The sequence below is a fragment of the Odontesthes bonariensis genome, chromosome 3 (assembly GCF_027942865.1).
Source record: "Odontesthes bonariensis isolate fOdoBon6 chromosome 3, fOdoBon6.hap1, whole genome shotgun sequence".
In the NCBI taxonomy this organism is placed as follows: Eukaryota; Metazoa; Chordata; class Actinopteri; order Atheriniformes; family Atherinopsidae; genus Odontesthes; species Odontesthes bonariensis.
In genome coordinates, this window is record NC_134508.1 from 41,760,603 (window position 1) to 41,776,714 (window position 16,112).

General features: G+C 40.2%; 1 protein-coding gene across 1 annotated transcript in view; it reads left to right on the plus strand.

Moving 5' to 3' along the window:
- mtmr14 (myotubularin related protein 14) overlaps positions 1-15,612 on the plus strand; it is a 38,035-nt gene extending 22,423 nt beyond the window's left edge. Inside the window, exons 11-19 of the mRNA XM_075461843.1 lie at positions 4-89; positions 3,328-3,404; positions 6,815-6,851; positions 7,354-7,424; positions 7,597-7,655; positions 8,324-8,456; positions 10,491-10,667; positions 11,947-12,153; positions 14,754-15,612. Coding sequence (XP_075317958.1) covers positions 4-89; positions 3,328-3,404; positions 6,815-6,851; positions 7,354-7,424; positions 7,597-7,655; positions 8,324-8,456; positions 10,491-10,667; positions 11,947-12,153; positions 14,754-14,934 — 1,028 coding nt within the window. The 3' untranslated portion in view covers positions 14,935-15,612. The remainder of the gene's footprint in view (positions 1-3; positions 90-3,327; positions 3,405-6,814; positions 6,852-7,353; positions 7,425-7,596; positions 7,656-8,323; positions 8,457-10,490; positions 10,668-11,946; positions 12,154-14,753) is intronic.
- The last annotated feature ends 500 nt before the right edge of the window (positions 15,613-16,112 follow it).

Consider the following 16,112-nt stretch of genomic DNA (forward strand, 5'->3'; position numbering starts at 1 on the left):
CAGATGAAAGTGGCCTCCTGGTGCACTGCATATCAGGGTGGGACCGAACGCCTCTGTTTGTTTCCCTCCTAAGGCTCTCCCTATGGGCAGTAAGTTCTTGCTTTTCACCTTTCTCAATTTTATTTGTTTCTTTTACTCTCCCCTGGCATCTCTTCACATTTCATCTGATCACCTGGTAGCACATTTTTTCTTTAAAACATTCATTAATGACTTCAATAATGCCTTGGCCTCTCCAACACTTTCGTTAAAAATAAGTTGCCATTCCAAACATGCTTTAATTAAACTTTTCTGCAACCACCACCTTTATTTATATAATGCTATAAACATGCCATTTTTTTTTTTTCAAGGTGTCATTCACACTGGAAGCCACCCTGGGAATGACTGGTTATAGATGCTTCATTTGATATTTTGTCCAACATCAACTCAGTAATAATGGCCTATAGGGCATTATAACTAAAAAAGAGTTTTTTTTGTTTCGTACCTCAACGTGCATAAGATTCTCTTAAAAAGAAAGGGGTATTTAGATGGATAGATGTTAGATTTGCTACAAGAAATTACACCAACATTACAGCATCCAAAACGGCATGAAAAAATATTTAAAAAATCAGTGTTTTAAAGATAAGAGAGACGGTGAGAGAGACCAATTGTTGCAAAAGTAATTTGAGCCACCTATTTTTTTGGTGCTTCTCCACTTGATCCTGTTCTTTGTGGAGTGCAGATCTTGCTGAATGAAGAGATATATATATATATATATTTTTTAATTTATTAATTATTTTTTTTTTGAAAAAAAAGTTTTACCATTTCAAATGGCTGAATTTGATGCTTTTTCTTTACTTAATGTCGTCAGGTTTGGAGAAAGCAAATGAGGACTTTTGGGTCATGAAAATAATTATAAGTTGCAGAATGACACGTAACAGTTGAGCTCCAGCCACATCAATTACAAAGTGACTATTTATCACTGTTTATTAGATCATACAATTTCATGAGTAAATATAAATCTTTTAGTCACATGCATTTATAGAATAGAAATGGAAGAGAAAATACTTTACTCATCTCCTCTTCAAATTTTCACGTAGCTTAAATTGAATAATTAGTTAAATAAATAGATAAATGTGAGAAGAACATGTTAGAAGTCACTGTTAAAAAGCCGTTTCTCAGCTCCTGCCTATCACAGAACTGGCCATTTTCACCAGTTTATCCAGGCGCCTACAGTTTTTGTCTGTGGTGCCGCTCCCTCATCACACTGTTGTAGGTGCTGTCCTCGGTGGGATGTAAACAACAACGACAACTGTGTATGGTAATTCTCTTGGCGCATAGAATGCACAGAAACCAACTGACAAAACTTCTATGTCTGGACAGCATGCCCTCTCCTTAAGGGTTAACAGGGGTTAACCCATCTCTGATTTAAAAAAAAAAAAAAATAATAATAATAATAAAAAAAAATAGGATAATACCCCATCTCCTCTCCGCCTACCGCTCGTTTTCGGATCTCTATCCACTCGTATGGCTGTGAAGCCGCGTATATTCACACCAGAGCATGTGAACGGAGTGGGGAGCGAGCGAGGAGCGGGGCGTGCAAAATATAGTCAGAGCGTGGAGCGAGTTTTTATCAAATGGCCGAAGCGATTGCTCCTTGCCGCTCCAGTTCCGCTCCGATAACTGCTCTCCCTGTACAGCCGTTGGTTCCAAACAAGCGCCCCCAGCTCCTCACAATTTTTTGGCAGCGAGTTAGCATTTCCCATAAGCACAGAGGGCAGAGAAGACATGTACCTCCACCTCTTGTTGTGCCTCTTTGCCTTTAACTCAGCCCCAAGCTCTACATCCACGGTACAGTTTCCTCAGCTCAGTCGAAATAGGAAATCTGTTTTTTTTTTTTTCCCTTGTCCAGTCCTTGACAGGGCCAACAGTTCTTCTTTATTGTACACTGCTCTACTCGTAGCACATAAATGTGTCACAAATTGTAGTATTTTTAAAGTTGTTTTTTTTTTTTTTTTTAAAGGAGCTTTTGCCAAAGTAAAGCTTCTGAATACTTCTTCCACCACTAATAATGTAAGACTTGTAAGATAATGTAAGACTACGAGACTAACCTGAGAGACTGGTACTGCTGAGAACGTCCACTGGCTGCAGACTGATCCTTCTCATACATTAAAGAAAACCTATCCCTTTTCACTCAGTGGATTTGAGGATGTTAGTCTTGTCAATCAAATAAATAATTGCTTAGAGTCAGGATATTGTTGAAATCTGATATTTATTGTTGTAATTTCTTATTTTAATGTGCAGAATAACCTAACATAACTTTTGAGCTGTTTTGGTTTGATTTTATTCAAGACATAACTTGGGATTTGGAAAGCTACTTAAATCAGATGCTCCACATAAAAGCAACTTTCCCTCTGGAATGGTTGTTTTTAAAAACTGCCAGAAGTACAGCAAGAAATTACTCAAACAAGTACAGCATCCAAACCAGCATGAAAATATTAAAAAAATGCTGTTTTCATAGAAAAAAGCCTAACCTAAAACCACAGAAAAATACAAAGAAATACACAAGTCCAAAGCTACTACAGCAGGTTACCACTAGTGTGGTGCCATTTCAGAGCAGATATATAAGTGAAAATTTTTTTATAAGTGAATTTTTATTTTTTTAAATCAAGACAAATAGAGTAACAGATAACTAGTTTGTCCATGAAGGTAGGTCCGCCATATTTAGTTGCATAAAAGAAAGATGGCTTTTTTTACTCCTCACACTGAGGGTACAGGTTTTCTATTTGGAAAAAGTCTATTATGATTAGTACAGGAGTAAGTGAGCAGGGGTGTAGACTGAGCAGAGGTTCTGCAGATTCCAGCTGCAGAAGGGTTAGGAAAAATGTCCACACAGCACATTGAACATGTTGCGTAAGATTCACACCATGCCTCCCTGCTTTAAAGGCTAACCCTATAAACATATTATTAAAACAACTAGGTGTTCTGCCCAGTGTTATTTTTGGAACTTGAACTTTTCAGGTTTCATCTTATCTTCTGCGAGAGTATGCTGCATCACATTGCAGAGTGAAATGAGTGTTGCATTGTCAACAGCTAGGCTGAATGCATCTATTATTATGCCCAAAGTATACACCTGTGTTTTCTCACCTAAATATATGCGTATAACACATTTAAGGTACTGAAACATCCATGATTATGGTGGAGCAAGAATGGTTACTTGGGCTTAATAGAGTGTGGGTTGGAGAAGGCATCTCATAAGCACCATATGACACACTGATCAACAAATCAAAAATTAATATGATACAAGACATACAGAAATGATTGACTTGTTCTTGTTGTGTGTTTTCACAGGATGGTGTAGTGCATGCCAGCCTGCAACCTGCTGAGATCCTGTATCTGACCGTTGCTTATGACTGGTTTCTCTTTGGGTAAAAACGATCACATCGTTTTCCTGATATCACGACATTGCTTAGTTTAGAGTTAATTTGCATCTTTTCTGTAACATCTGCAATGACATCCAGTCTATTGTATGTGTAGCATAATCACCATGCTGTTACGGGGAGGGAGGCTAACCGACAACGCCACCTGGGGGAGTCCCCCCCCCCAGGAAATTAATGTGGAAAGTAACACACAGTAACGGACACACAGCTTCAAAATAAATCCTGCAGGGCAAGTACGTGTAAATATAACAACTTATTAAAGGACAAAAAAGGGAAAATAAGATAACCAAATGACATGCAAAAACAAGATAACCAGGCGGCAGGGGTAAACCAAACGAAAAAGGTCCACAAATCGGTGACGACTCATTTAATAGTCGACGCGTCATTTTTTAAAATTTATTTATTTATTTTTTTTAACTCTCTCAAAACTGCTGCGGCACCTTCCACTGCCGCGTCTGTCTTTCTGTCCTTGACACATATGCGCAATAGTGGTAATCGGGGTCAGCCATGATGTCACCAGAAGTTATTGTAGCCACTGTCCAGATCGATCGTGGAGAACCAACGAGCTCCAGAAAGTGCATCCAGGCTCTCCTCAATGCGAGGCAGAGGGAAGGCATCCTTCCTTGCTGTTTAGGAGGCGGTAGTCAACACACAATCGCAAACTCCCATCCGTCTTCCGGACCAAGACAATAGGAGATGCATAGGGGCTACTGCTCTCCCAGTTGACCTGAGACTCAAGAAGCTGGTGAGCCTTTACAGCCTCGTACTCTGATGGGGGGAGACGTCGATACCTCTGTCTAACTGGGACATCATCCAGCAGAGGTATGTCATGCGAAATAAGATTGGTGCAGCCCAAGTCACCATCATGGGCGGAAAAAACTGACTGGTACCGTTGGAGCAGAGACTTTACATCCATCTGCTCCTTCTCAGTAAATGCTGACAGATCCAGTGACTCCTACTTGACACTGAGGGTGCTGTTGTTTGAGAAGAGATGGTTGCCAATGTGTGCCCCACTTCGGTCACACCAGAAGGCAGGCTTACTACCTGGGCCATACTTAGGAGGCCAAGACTACTCCATGGATAAATGAGCACCTCAGTTTTCCCGACATTGACGACAGAAACATACACCGTACCCCGAGCAACCTGCACAAGGCAAGGGGACGCTAGCAGCCCTGCTGGTAGACCCGACTCAGGAAGCTCATACAATACGTTGTGACCAGAAAACTGCTCAGAGCAGGTCGCTTGCCCCGGACCCGCACAAAGCCAGTCAGGCTCCCTGGGACAGAGGTGGTAGACTGGTGGTAAGCCCGTAAGGCTGCAATGACTGGAGTAGGTGCCTGTGAAACAAAAGGTGAGTCAAAAAGAGAGTAACCATATACTCCAAAGAGCTCTCAGTAACACGAGGAATAATATTCATCCCCAGGATCCCGGGGACAGAGGATGGAATGCCAGGAGGGTCCTGAACAATGAGGAAATTAACTCCCCAACTGAACTGTGGCTATGCAGCTCAGTGGGCTTCAGTTTTCCGCTGGGTGAGAGGAACGAGTAAGCCCAGCAGTGTTTAAATTCAAACCAGCCACTGAATTAGCATGGTGCCTCGGGGGATCCCGCTTGCAGGCTACTGGCACCTTCTACAAATAAAAGGGCACTTGTGAGACATTCTAGCTTGGGAGTGGGGGACCTGTAGGGAGGCTACAGTCTCAGTCAGGTGATTAAGCTGCTCCCTCGCCTTTGTTTTATAAGACCCATCAGCTCACTAAGGTCTGGCCCAGATATAACAGCATTGGGGGTAGGCTGTACACGGCCCTGCACACCATACTGCAGTTTCTAAGCTGATGGTAAAGAAGCACTACGCCCCTGACACCCCCTCAAAGACCTTCCCTCTCCCACCTAATAGCCTCACTCCATAGCTCTAACTAGGTGGCAGTTGGTTGGCGACGAACAACCTGCTTGAGTTACTGCCATAGAGAACAGTCAAAGACATATTCAATGAACTGGTCTTGCAGGAGAACGTCAGCATTTGGCACCCCACCAGGAGCACATTGTTGACTTGTGCCATTAAAGCCATCAGGGCTAAGGAGAACTCTTGCAGTGTCTCCCCCTCATGCTGGTGCCGAGAAAAGAACACCTGTTGTAAAGTTACATAAGGCTGAGCACAGCCATAAAGCTCTTGTAAAATGGCGAGAACCTTAGCTGGGTCTCCTTGCTCAACAACTGGGCGAAATTTAATCTCCTCCCTACGCTCTCCCTCTAGATCAGGGGTGTCAAACACATTTTCACCAGGGGCCACATCAGCATAATCTTTGCCCTCAAAGGGCCAGATGTAACTTATAAATTTACATTTAAATTTGCAGCGTACATTTAAATTTACATGTTTTTGGTTGTGGCTTTCGCGAACACATTCGATCGCAGTTTGCCTTTTAATTCTCGGGGCAGTTTGTCGTTTTTCTTGAGGCCTGACGTTGGCACACTCAGCTCCGTGTTTGGTCTCAGAATGCGGACGTAGATCGTGCTCTTTGACAACCACCACCGCCTCATAACACAAAAGACATACCGTTTTTTCTCCTTGAAGCACAAACACGTATTCGCCTTCCGATCTTTCTTGAAATAGAAAAATTATTCTCTTCCGGGACATTTTGGGATCATCATTTGTATTTCTCAATTCCACTTGTTGGGAAAATCGCATCGATTCGGAAACATTGCAGTCCAGTGGCGGGATGCCGTCACTTTGCGCGTAACATAATCGGCATGCATTGTGGGAAATGTAGTTTTTGGTCGCTGCACGTATTTGACTTTAATCAGACCTTTTAAGCTCTCGTGGGCCACATAAAATGACGTGGCGGGCCACATTTGGTCCGCGGGCCTTGAGTTTGACACATATGCTCTAGATAATCAAAAATGAAAAGAGCTTGTTCAGCAGTAGAAAGATGGCGAGCACGCACACATGCCTGCACCTCCTCCACCCAGTCTGCTATCCCAATGCCAGTCCTACCATTAAACATTGGGCACTTACAGTCTCTTGGCACGGCAACCAGCCGCTTTGAAACTGTGTGGTTAATGAAGCACTCGCAGCAGTGGGAACAAAAACACGAGTCAAGTACTACAACTCATGATCTGAACAAATTAATTTGCCTAATCTGTAATGACAATTTTTGTATTGGTTTCTTATCAATAGACTGATAGTTTTTGTGTTTTATCATGACAAATTTCGACTTCACACCTGCAGTCTACCTAAGAAGTGTTACATGATGTTGATGTGACGTTGTTTGTAGGATGCATCGGCTGATGTGAGCAGGTTTGGTTGTCTGGACTTGAATGATGGGATGAAACATATATAGAGTTGTGTGTGTTCATAACGATATAAGCTATGATATTATATGTCATGTATTTCTTTCTAGTCACATGCTGCCTGATCGGCTCTCCAAAGGGGAAGAGGTATTTTAATTTTATTTTATATCTCTGTATAATATAGATACCTTGAAATTTAGGATGAAGGCTTGTAGCTCTAGAAACATCCATTTCAATTAATCTAAGTTGCCTAACCTATACTGGTTAGTTTTAACTGAGTGCACTTTTAACAGGACGGATGAAGTTGGTGGACGAACATGTAGTCATTTGAGTAGTTGTATTTAGCTGTTGAAAAATTAGGATGATTAAAGATTGAGCTTGATCCACGACTGAACAGTAAGAAAATAGGAAGAGGTGCAGAGAACAGTGTGTGAGCAGGTATTTGTATGACCCATTAAACCCCAAGATAGTACAACTAATGCTAATAAAACAAATAAATGGCTTAAAGTGAAACGGAGAAGTTGAAACTGCGTAATTATGTTTGTTTATGCATAGTATACTTCTGTCATGTTTGATAATTATGTTTAATTTATGTTTTCATGACTGAACTGTTTCCATGTTGTACCAAATCCTATTCTCTTTCCCTCAGATTTTCTTTTTTTGCTTCAATTTTTTGAAGCACATTGTCTCAGAGAAGTTCTCTGCTGTTAAGAAACAGAGGTGTGTTTTTCATTTATGCTGTAATGTTCAGTTGCATTTCTTTCCTTCAACTCTTTCTAGAAATATCTGGCTCATGCCTTCTCACTTTCAACTGTTCGAATTCACTTTCCACCGTTCTTTCTTGTATTTGATATCTGATGTTATTTCATCACCTCTTTCTGTTCATTTTCAGAAGGAAAAACTCTCACTTCAAAGACAGTGATTTCACTGTGGATGACCTCTGCCAGTTGAGTAAGTCGGAGCATCTCTTTTATGCTCTGACAGATTTTTGTTAGCTGTTGCTTTTTAATGCATAAATGGCTTTATTAGTTCAGTGTATTTGCTTTAAATACAGCAGTACAAATTCAATCATACTGTCATACACAGAAAATATCACAGCTATGAAATAACACGTAATGTAGTGAACAAAAACTTTATAATAAAAAAAACTTTTATTGGAAAATCTAAACATCAACTATTGTGAGGTTAAAGAATATAGAACGTTGTTCTGAAAATGCAGCAAAGACAGCTGTAATGAAGACTATGCTTTCCTTTTGAGCTCACTGAATTTATTTTTGCAAACGATAGAGACATGTTTACATTTCTAAGTATTATATTGATTTTACCAGTCAGTTCAGTCAGTTTTGGTGGATTAAGCAATAGACGCTTGTGCTCCCTGATAAAGTGATGAATAACAGAGGTTTGTAGTGCTAGGAGCACAGACAGTGTTGAAACTGACAGCAAATCTCTTTAGAAAAAGACTAAAATCCAGATTGTGTTGCATCATAGAATTTTACATGCAGGTTTCTAACCTCTTCTCAAAATAAGTGCTCAAAAATAAGTTTATAATGCTTGTAATATTTTACTTGTGCTCCTGTGAGTGGTTGTTTGGTGAGAAACTGCCTTGTGCTTTCTATCAGAGTCCAGAGATCGGGGAAGTGTGACCAGTCTGAGCAGTGACTTTTCCCTCATCACTGAAGAGGTTGGTGGTGCCTCCTGCCCCACCACTGACTCTGCAGACCTATTCTCCAACCAACCCCAGGCCTCCAGCTGGTCAGCGTCTCACACACACACTAACCCGCAAAGTTCTGTTACTCATTATCAAGGTCTTTGAATGCCAAAGCTGCAGTCCTTATGTATGACTGTTATGCAATGGCTGTAGTTGCTCACAATTAAATAAGAGTATATTATAAAAACGAATCAAATTAACTATTCTGGCCCCCACGGTCTAAAAGTGGTACTTGTGTTCAAGATGAGAAGATAGATAATGAGAATGAGATTTTTTATTTTTATTTTTTTAAATGTCTTCACAAGAACACTGCCTAAAATGTCTTTTAAGATGATTTGTTGATTTTGTCAAACACAACTATATAAGTGAACTATTCAAGATAGAAAACAAAACCACAAAGCTACAGTTGTTGTATGTACCGTAGTTGTAATTATACAGTTGACAGAAATGTCTGTCCACATAATTCAAATGCACCTGTGTTTAATGAAATTGTTTCAAATAGTTTTATGCTATATTTTGTATGGTTGACCCTTTGTGTTTGTACACGTTGGTGTCACTACAGTGGTTTAATTTTAAAATGACTGACTCATTGTAATGTCAGTAATGTTTTTTAAGGTACTTTTAAATTAATTTGAAGCTTGTAGCATTAAATATGTAGGAGGAGTTTGATCAAATGCGAGGTGTGGAAAAATAGAGAAGTTTCCGATCACCAGCAGGTGGCGCTATAGGAGGATGTCACTATGTTATATGTTTGCGTTCAGGCTGGGTCCAGCATTCACCGTATGGAGTTTGGGACAGATTGGATAATGTATGTGGGAGTTATAAGCAACTTGATTTTTTGTGGCGAGTGATGGCGAGTCATCAAACTTTGAGACGTTGCCACGCCCACACCTTTTAAGTTTTGAAAAAGTTTCTCCATGAATTTTCCCCCCCATGTCGTAAGAGTAACCTGGCCAAGTTTGAAGTCTGTAGCATTAAATCTGTAGGACGAGTTCAATCTTATGCAAGGCGTGGAATCGGGCAAAAATGGCACCAAAATGCACCTTCCATCCAAAATGGCCACCTTCCTGTGGACGTGGGACCATGGCGGCAGGAGGCTTTTTTGTGCATCTTGGCATGATGAATGAGTGTACCGAAATTCGTCGTCCCACGCGAAACTAACCCCATTGCGGGGACCATTTTTAAGCATCGTAGGGGGCGCTACAGAGTCAATGAGCGACTCCCAAAAATATAAAGTTTAGATTCTTTCATGTCGTCGACTGGCAGGTGGCGCTCGCAAAATTTCATGAGTTTTCGCATACCTTTTGCAAAGAATAAGAAAAAGACGGAATAATAAACCTTACAGATACAATAGGGTCCTTGCAGTTTCACTGCTCGGTCCCTAAATATTGGTTGCAGCTCATTGTCAGGTTTGATTTAATGCAGTTTAGAATTTTCTTTATTACTGGAGGTATTTGATGACAACAGCTCTGCATAGTTTATCTTTGTGCCATTCACAAATTACATCTTTTGGCAATGGAACCAGTGCACAACAAACCTATTCTGAGAGCAGTGTTGAAAGCATGATCTAAAATGTTGGTGTTTAGCTGTTGTGGTTACACCTGGAGAAAAAAATTACAACAAAACTGATTAGTGACTAACTTGGGGTTATTATGTATTGCTGTTTAAGAAATAAAAGGAAGTTGTATCCAGTGTAAGACATTGTAAACTGGATTATCGGTCAGAAAAAAATTCATGAACTTTGTGAAAAACACATTTTCATGATATATGATATCACGAGTAAACATATTGTAGACTATCTGTTGTAGTTTATTTGAGGTTCTGAGACGGTTAAAGCAGCCAAAACGATGTAGGAATGCTTTAGATGCAGGATATGCACGTGACAGTTGTCTGGGCCTTCACCCTGAATTTGACTGATTTGGATCAATGTCTTTAAAATCACATGTCAAATATTCTGTCCATCAGTTTTCAGAAGAACTTTCTCATCAAGATGTTTCAATTATTATGTGATGAGAACCTGTTAATACAGGCAAATTAACTGCTTTTCTATGGCTGGTAATATTCTCTTCTCTTTTCAGGAAAAAAGTAACTACATCTTCCCCTCAGATGGTTGTTTGGTGTAAGCAGAACCCTATGGACGAGCAGCTCTTCCATCCCTTCAGTGAGGCTAGGTCTTCTAGCTCCTCCTCCTCCAATCAGTCAGAACAAGGTGTCCCACGAACTGGCAGCAGCCCGTTGGCTGTTCCGAATAGAGGGTGAGTGGGGGGGTATAACTTAACCAACAAGTTCAAGTTTGCCTGACTTCTTATTTCTATATACACTTAACTTTAGAGGTCTACATTTTGTATGAGCACTAAAGGCTTTCTGCTAAACTGTGGAGCTTCCTCGGTTTACTCACAATTAGGTCAACTGTATGCCGGCAGAGCTTGTCTAAAACAGCAGCACATGCATAGGTTATGAAACACTCTCCCTCCTCTGGGTTTACATACATGTCGTATGGCAACAGCAAAAGCTTACCATGACTTGAAGCTGTGCTGGGGCGAGGATAGGTATATTAACCTTATGGCGCTTTTCCACCAGCTCGCTTCGGCTCGGCTCGGCTCGGCGCGCTATTGCGTGTTTCCACTAGCACGCCATACCTGCAACCGGGACGATTTTCCGTACCACCTCAGCCCTGGTTCCAAGCGGGCCGAAGCGTTACTAAAACGTGACGTCAGCCGACTGCCTTCCACTGATTGGGTGATGAGTGTCGTCACTGGAAACGTCATAACGCGGATTATAAAAGCTAGCGTTAGCAACCGTTAGCTTACTTCCAAACGTTGTCTTTTTGAAGCTCGTAACAAAACTCTCCGGTACTTTTTAATACTGTTTTGTCTGGCGGCCAGGAGTCTTTTCTGGCTCTCTTCTCTTGCCTTCTGTGCGACAAAAAGCCACAGGGTGAGCAGCAACACGCGCAGCCGTGTTACGACGACCCCGCCCACGTCGAGGAGGCATGAAGTATACTCGTTTGTAATGGAAACACAACCAAGCCGTGCCGAGCTAGTGGAAAAGCGCCATAAGGCTGTTAGAAGATAACGGGATCGATCTTTTGTGAGCTAAAGCCAAGATCATATTGCACCACCAGCAACACAATGGTGTAAAATTGCATTGAACACTTAAAATGCTATAAAATGACGTGCTGAAAAGTGATATATTAGGGTTTATAAGGTGGTTGTAGTTTCTCGTTAGCTAATGACACAAAGTAAAATGTCTAAGAAATAATGGAGTGAATTGAAACTGAAGCAGTTTTTCTTTCCTATTTTATATTTGTTTTTTTGCGACATTACATTTAAACTTTATTTTGCCCTTAGTGTTATGTACTTCTCGCTATAAGCATATGTTAAGATCAGGACTCAATGGCTGACTGCCTCTCATAACCCCTTCTTCCAACGATAAGCTCTTGTTAGCATTAGAACTTAATGTTTGGTAATAGGCTTTTTATCCTTGTTCCTTTTACATCTTACATTTCTGTCTCTTTTTTTCTTTGTGTGTCAGGTTAGCAGCAGACTACACTCGGTCAGGGTCGTCGCTGTCCACAGAGTATGGGAGTTGGCAAATAGTTTCCGGTTGTGGAAGTATCCATGACCATGCCCATTTTCCTCAACCTCTGGCCTCAGTTTCCTCCAACTCATCTGCCATTGCTGCTGCCTATGACTCCCCCCTGCCCTTCAGTTTTCAGGATGAAGGGCCCAGTGGACGAATGTAAGTAAATGTAGAATAACTCCCTTTAGCACAGAAACATTACAAATGAATTACTGTTTCATGGTCCTTTTATCCCTTATATCATGTCTGCTCTACAGCTGAGCTTATTGAAATGTTGCGAGATTGTCAGAATTTTAGCAATAAATGTGACTCAGATAAATCTCAGCTGTTTTAATGTCTGAATATAAATTGTCCCTCTCCGTTCCTCACTTGTACCTTGCTTTGGACAAAAGCATTGTTTAAATTAATGTAATTTAATATAATTAATATATTGACATCTTGCAGGTTACTGAATTTGTGATTAACAAAAAAAATGGATTGTTAATTTACTTTTTACATCCCAACTGATAGCTGACTCAGAGATGTAGGATGTGTTTATTTTGATATAAATTAGGTACAGTGAGATCAGGGAAGGAAATCCTTTTTTACTTTTTATTCGAGCAGGATTAAATACAGTGATTTGAAGTAATTGCATAAATCATCAAAAATATGGATGATTTTGTGCCCTAACTCCCGTTGCTGATCAGTCATGTAATGTTGAACACACTATGGCCTCTAAACTCTTGATTGCAAGAAAATCACATGTGTGCACAATACATAGATCCAAAAAGTGAAAATCATGTCATCTGAATTTTGCTTCAGAGTCATCATTTTTATGATCAGATCTGCCAGGATGCATGTTTGCACTAGGTAGAAGATGGAAACAGCCCCAATGCTTTTGTCCTTGATGGATGTCTGGTGGTCATGGGTACCGTTTTTTTTTTTTTTTAGTGCTGAAATTTTTTCCAAAACTCTGCATGAAGCACAGAGTCAGCATTTTGTCAAAGAACAATCAAATAAAAATGTACAGTAATTTTAGTTAGGTCTGCATATAGGCAGCTCATAGTTTTTCTTCTCCAGCCATCCGTGAACGTTGGATTCAGTTTGGCCTACAGTTAAACAGTTCCTCAAAAGAAGGATATGAGACTCCATGATGTCTGAATATTTATTAACCTTCTCCTGAATGCACTGTAAAACTGAAACAAAAGAAGCATACATACGAGATAAATATAAGAAACACTCATACAGCACTGCTTTATAACAAAATAAGTGAGCATTTAAAACAATAACAAACTTACATTGAGTAGCATATAGATCACTAGTTAAATGCTAACTTTGAATGGGAATCTCCATAGATATGCTAACGCTATTCGCATTAAGGCCGTAATTCCAAACATATTAACACAAATAACAATTTCGCCTCCAGCATGAACATAAACTCGCTTTATCATGAAACGTAGTTTTAATGTGTGACAGCGTCCTGTATCATAACTAAATGTCTGCCGTTTGTAACAAACCAAACCGTGTGAAAATCCGGTAAAAAATCGGGGAGTTATGATTATTGTAGTTGGGGATATACACCGTCCTCAGTCGAAATAAATGCAATGTGGGGGCATTGGAGACCCATCCAAAATGGCGGCCGCGCTGATACGTCGGCTCCAATAGGCAGCGCCAGTCTATGAGGCGTCTACGTATATTATGTCTATGGTCCCAGCCACACTTGCCATTCTCAGTCTTGTTTATTATCACCACTCTTCTTTGGCAGCTGCAGTAATTTATTCTACTCACTACCGCTCCCTAGCGCCAGAATCACTGCACACCAGCAGAGGCAGTACAGTTCTGCTTTAGCTACTGCTGGTTATTTCAAAACTTGAGTTGAAGGTGATGTTTGTATTTGCAGATCAATATCAAATTCACAAAAAAAAAACAAAGCCCCGCACAAGGTTGTTTTTGTATGTTTTGAAAAACATTTGATACACATAAGGAGTGGAAACAACATTGTGAGTTGGACTTAGCAAAAAGTAAACTGATTTTCTGCTTTATTATAACCACCAACATTGCAACAACCTGGCCTATACTCCCACCTTCTGGTGACACATCTATTTGATTTACTTCAAACCAGTCAACGGAAAAACATTTTATTCACATCTCTTTTTGTAGCTTTGGAAAAGATCACTTGAGATTTGCTTTGCTAGTGAATAGAAACTCGGGGGATAAGGGTGCGGGGTGTGGGTTGTACCATCATACAGTCTTAAGGGAGTGTTTGTGTATGTTAAGTTCTTCTGTAAAAAAATTGTTATCATTCTGCAAAGATAGCTTTCTGCTACAGATTCTCTGTAGGTCACACACTGAGGTGAGTGACAGATGAGGAACAGAATAAAGAGATATAAAATTTCCAGTGCGTTCTCCTTCCTCATTTCCTGTTTCCATCAAAGGACACAAATTAATTAATTTTTGATCTGGTATGCACCTTAATTTCTAGTGAACGACAAGACCTTGGAAGAAGGGGGAAAATCAGAGAGATGGTGATGATGACCTGTGTGAGCTCTATAATGGTTAATTCACCCCAGTTAGGGTTTATCCAGAAATTGCTCTGTCTGCATCCTTCTTTTCTCTTGTGGTTTCCTGACAGGCATCTACTTGATTTTATATATATTCTCTATATCTGAAACATATAGCTGTTTAACAATGTAATTTATCATTCTTAATAATCCTTTATGATGATGATAATTTTTTTTGCCATCTTTTACATGTTGTTTTTTTTTTTTTTCTCCTCTCAGGTGTCCCTTCCCCTCTGAGCGCCAGGCCCGTCTGGAGGCAGTGCGGGAACTCTTCCTGGCAGCCTACAGCTCTACTGTGGGCCTCAAATCCTCAGCGCCCAGCCCTTCCGGTGCCATCTCTGGCCTGCTGGAGCAGTTTGCCCGTGGGGTTGGCCTCCGTGGCACCAATGCCATTGTCTGAACTCTTTCAATGTGACTTTGGACTCACTTCCAGCTTCTATCCATCCACAGTCTTTTCAGCACATTTGGGGCCAGATGCATAAAACTAGGTTCATGGATAAAATTTATGTACAATCAGTAGAATAGGCATTATTTTCTCAAGATTTCTAAAGCTGTGCATATATGTGGTTCTCTTTTCTAGACCTCAATCATAATGAAATTTTACATGCATGAGCCTGATTTCCATCCCAATTCTTTGTCCATGAATGCTATTTGATATTTTTGCATAGAAAAACAATATTTGCACCATAACTACATAGGCATGACAATGAAAGTAATAGCACAAATATGTACAATATACCAAATGTAAAAATTTAGACACTTATCAGTAAAGCAGGAAAAATTTACTCTTTCATTTGGTGTCTCAACATCGTGAAAGGAACGAAAACTACAGAATGGAAGTAACTGAAGCAATCAAATTAATTCAGAGCAAGAGACCCTGCAGAGGTCAATGGTAAGATTACAAATGAGAAATAAAGTGCATCAGCTCATACAAGTATAGAGCCAGGGGTAGAGCAGACCCACTTCTTCACACGGTTTAGGAAAAATAGTCCTTGGAAGACTAAAGCTGTACCAACTATCACCTTTTAGTCTCATCACACATTCATCCTGTAGAAATCCCAGTTTTTGTGCAGTAAAAGGTATATACACAGTTTTTGTGTGCATGCATCGTTTATGCACCTGGCCCCTCGACTCAACACAATGAAGTGCCACATTTATCTATGTTCTGTATCCCTGATCAATTCTGTTTGATTTTTCTTTTTTTTTTTCTATACTTGAATTTTCTTTGATTTTCACATGCCCCATACTTTTTTCCTCTAAGGACTTTTAATTTTTCAGATTCAGGGAGGGAAAATGTTTCAGCCATAGTAACAAAAAGGGATAGTGAGAAACGTAAATGGCTAAGAACATGGTATCTGTGCCTGTTAAAGGCAGAACATAAAGAATTCTTAGTTTTTCTGATCTTTATTAATTTCTTTCTTAAATATTTTAAGAGTTTTTGCCGTGTCCGTCCCATGGCTATTAAGCCATATGCTTTTAAGGTGTCTTGTTTTATGCTGCTATCCTTTACTGAGCCAATGCAGTGGAAAGTTTTTTTTTTTTAGCTTAGGTGGATGGTGAAGGCAAATGATGAAAACA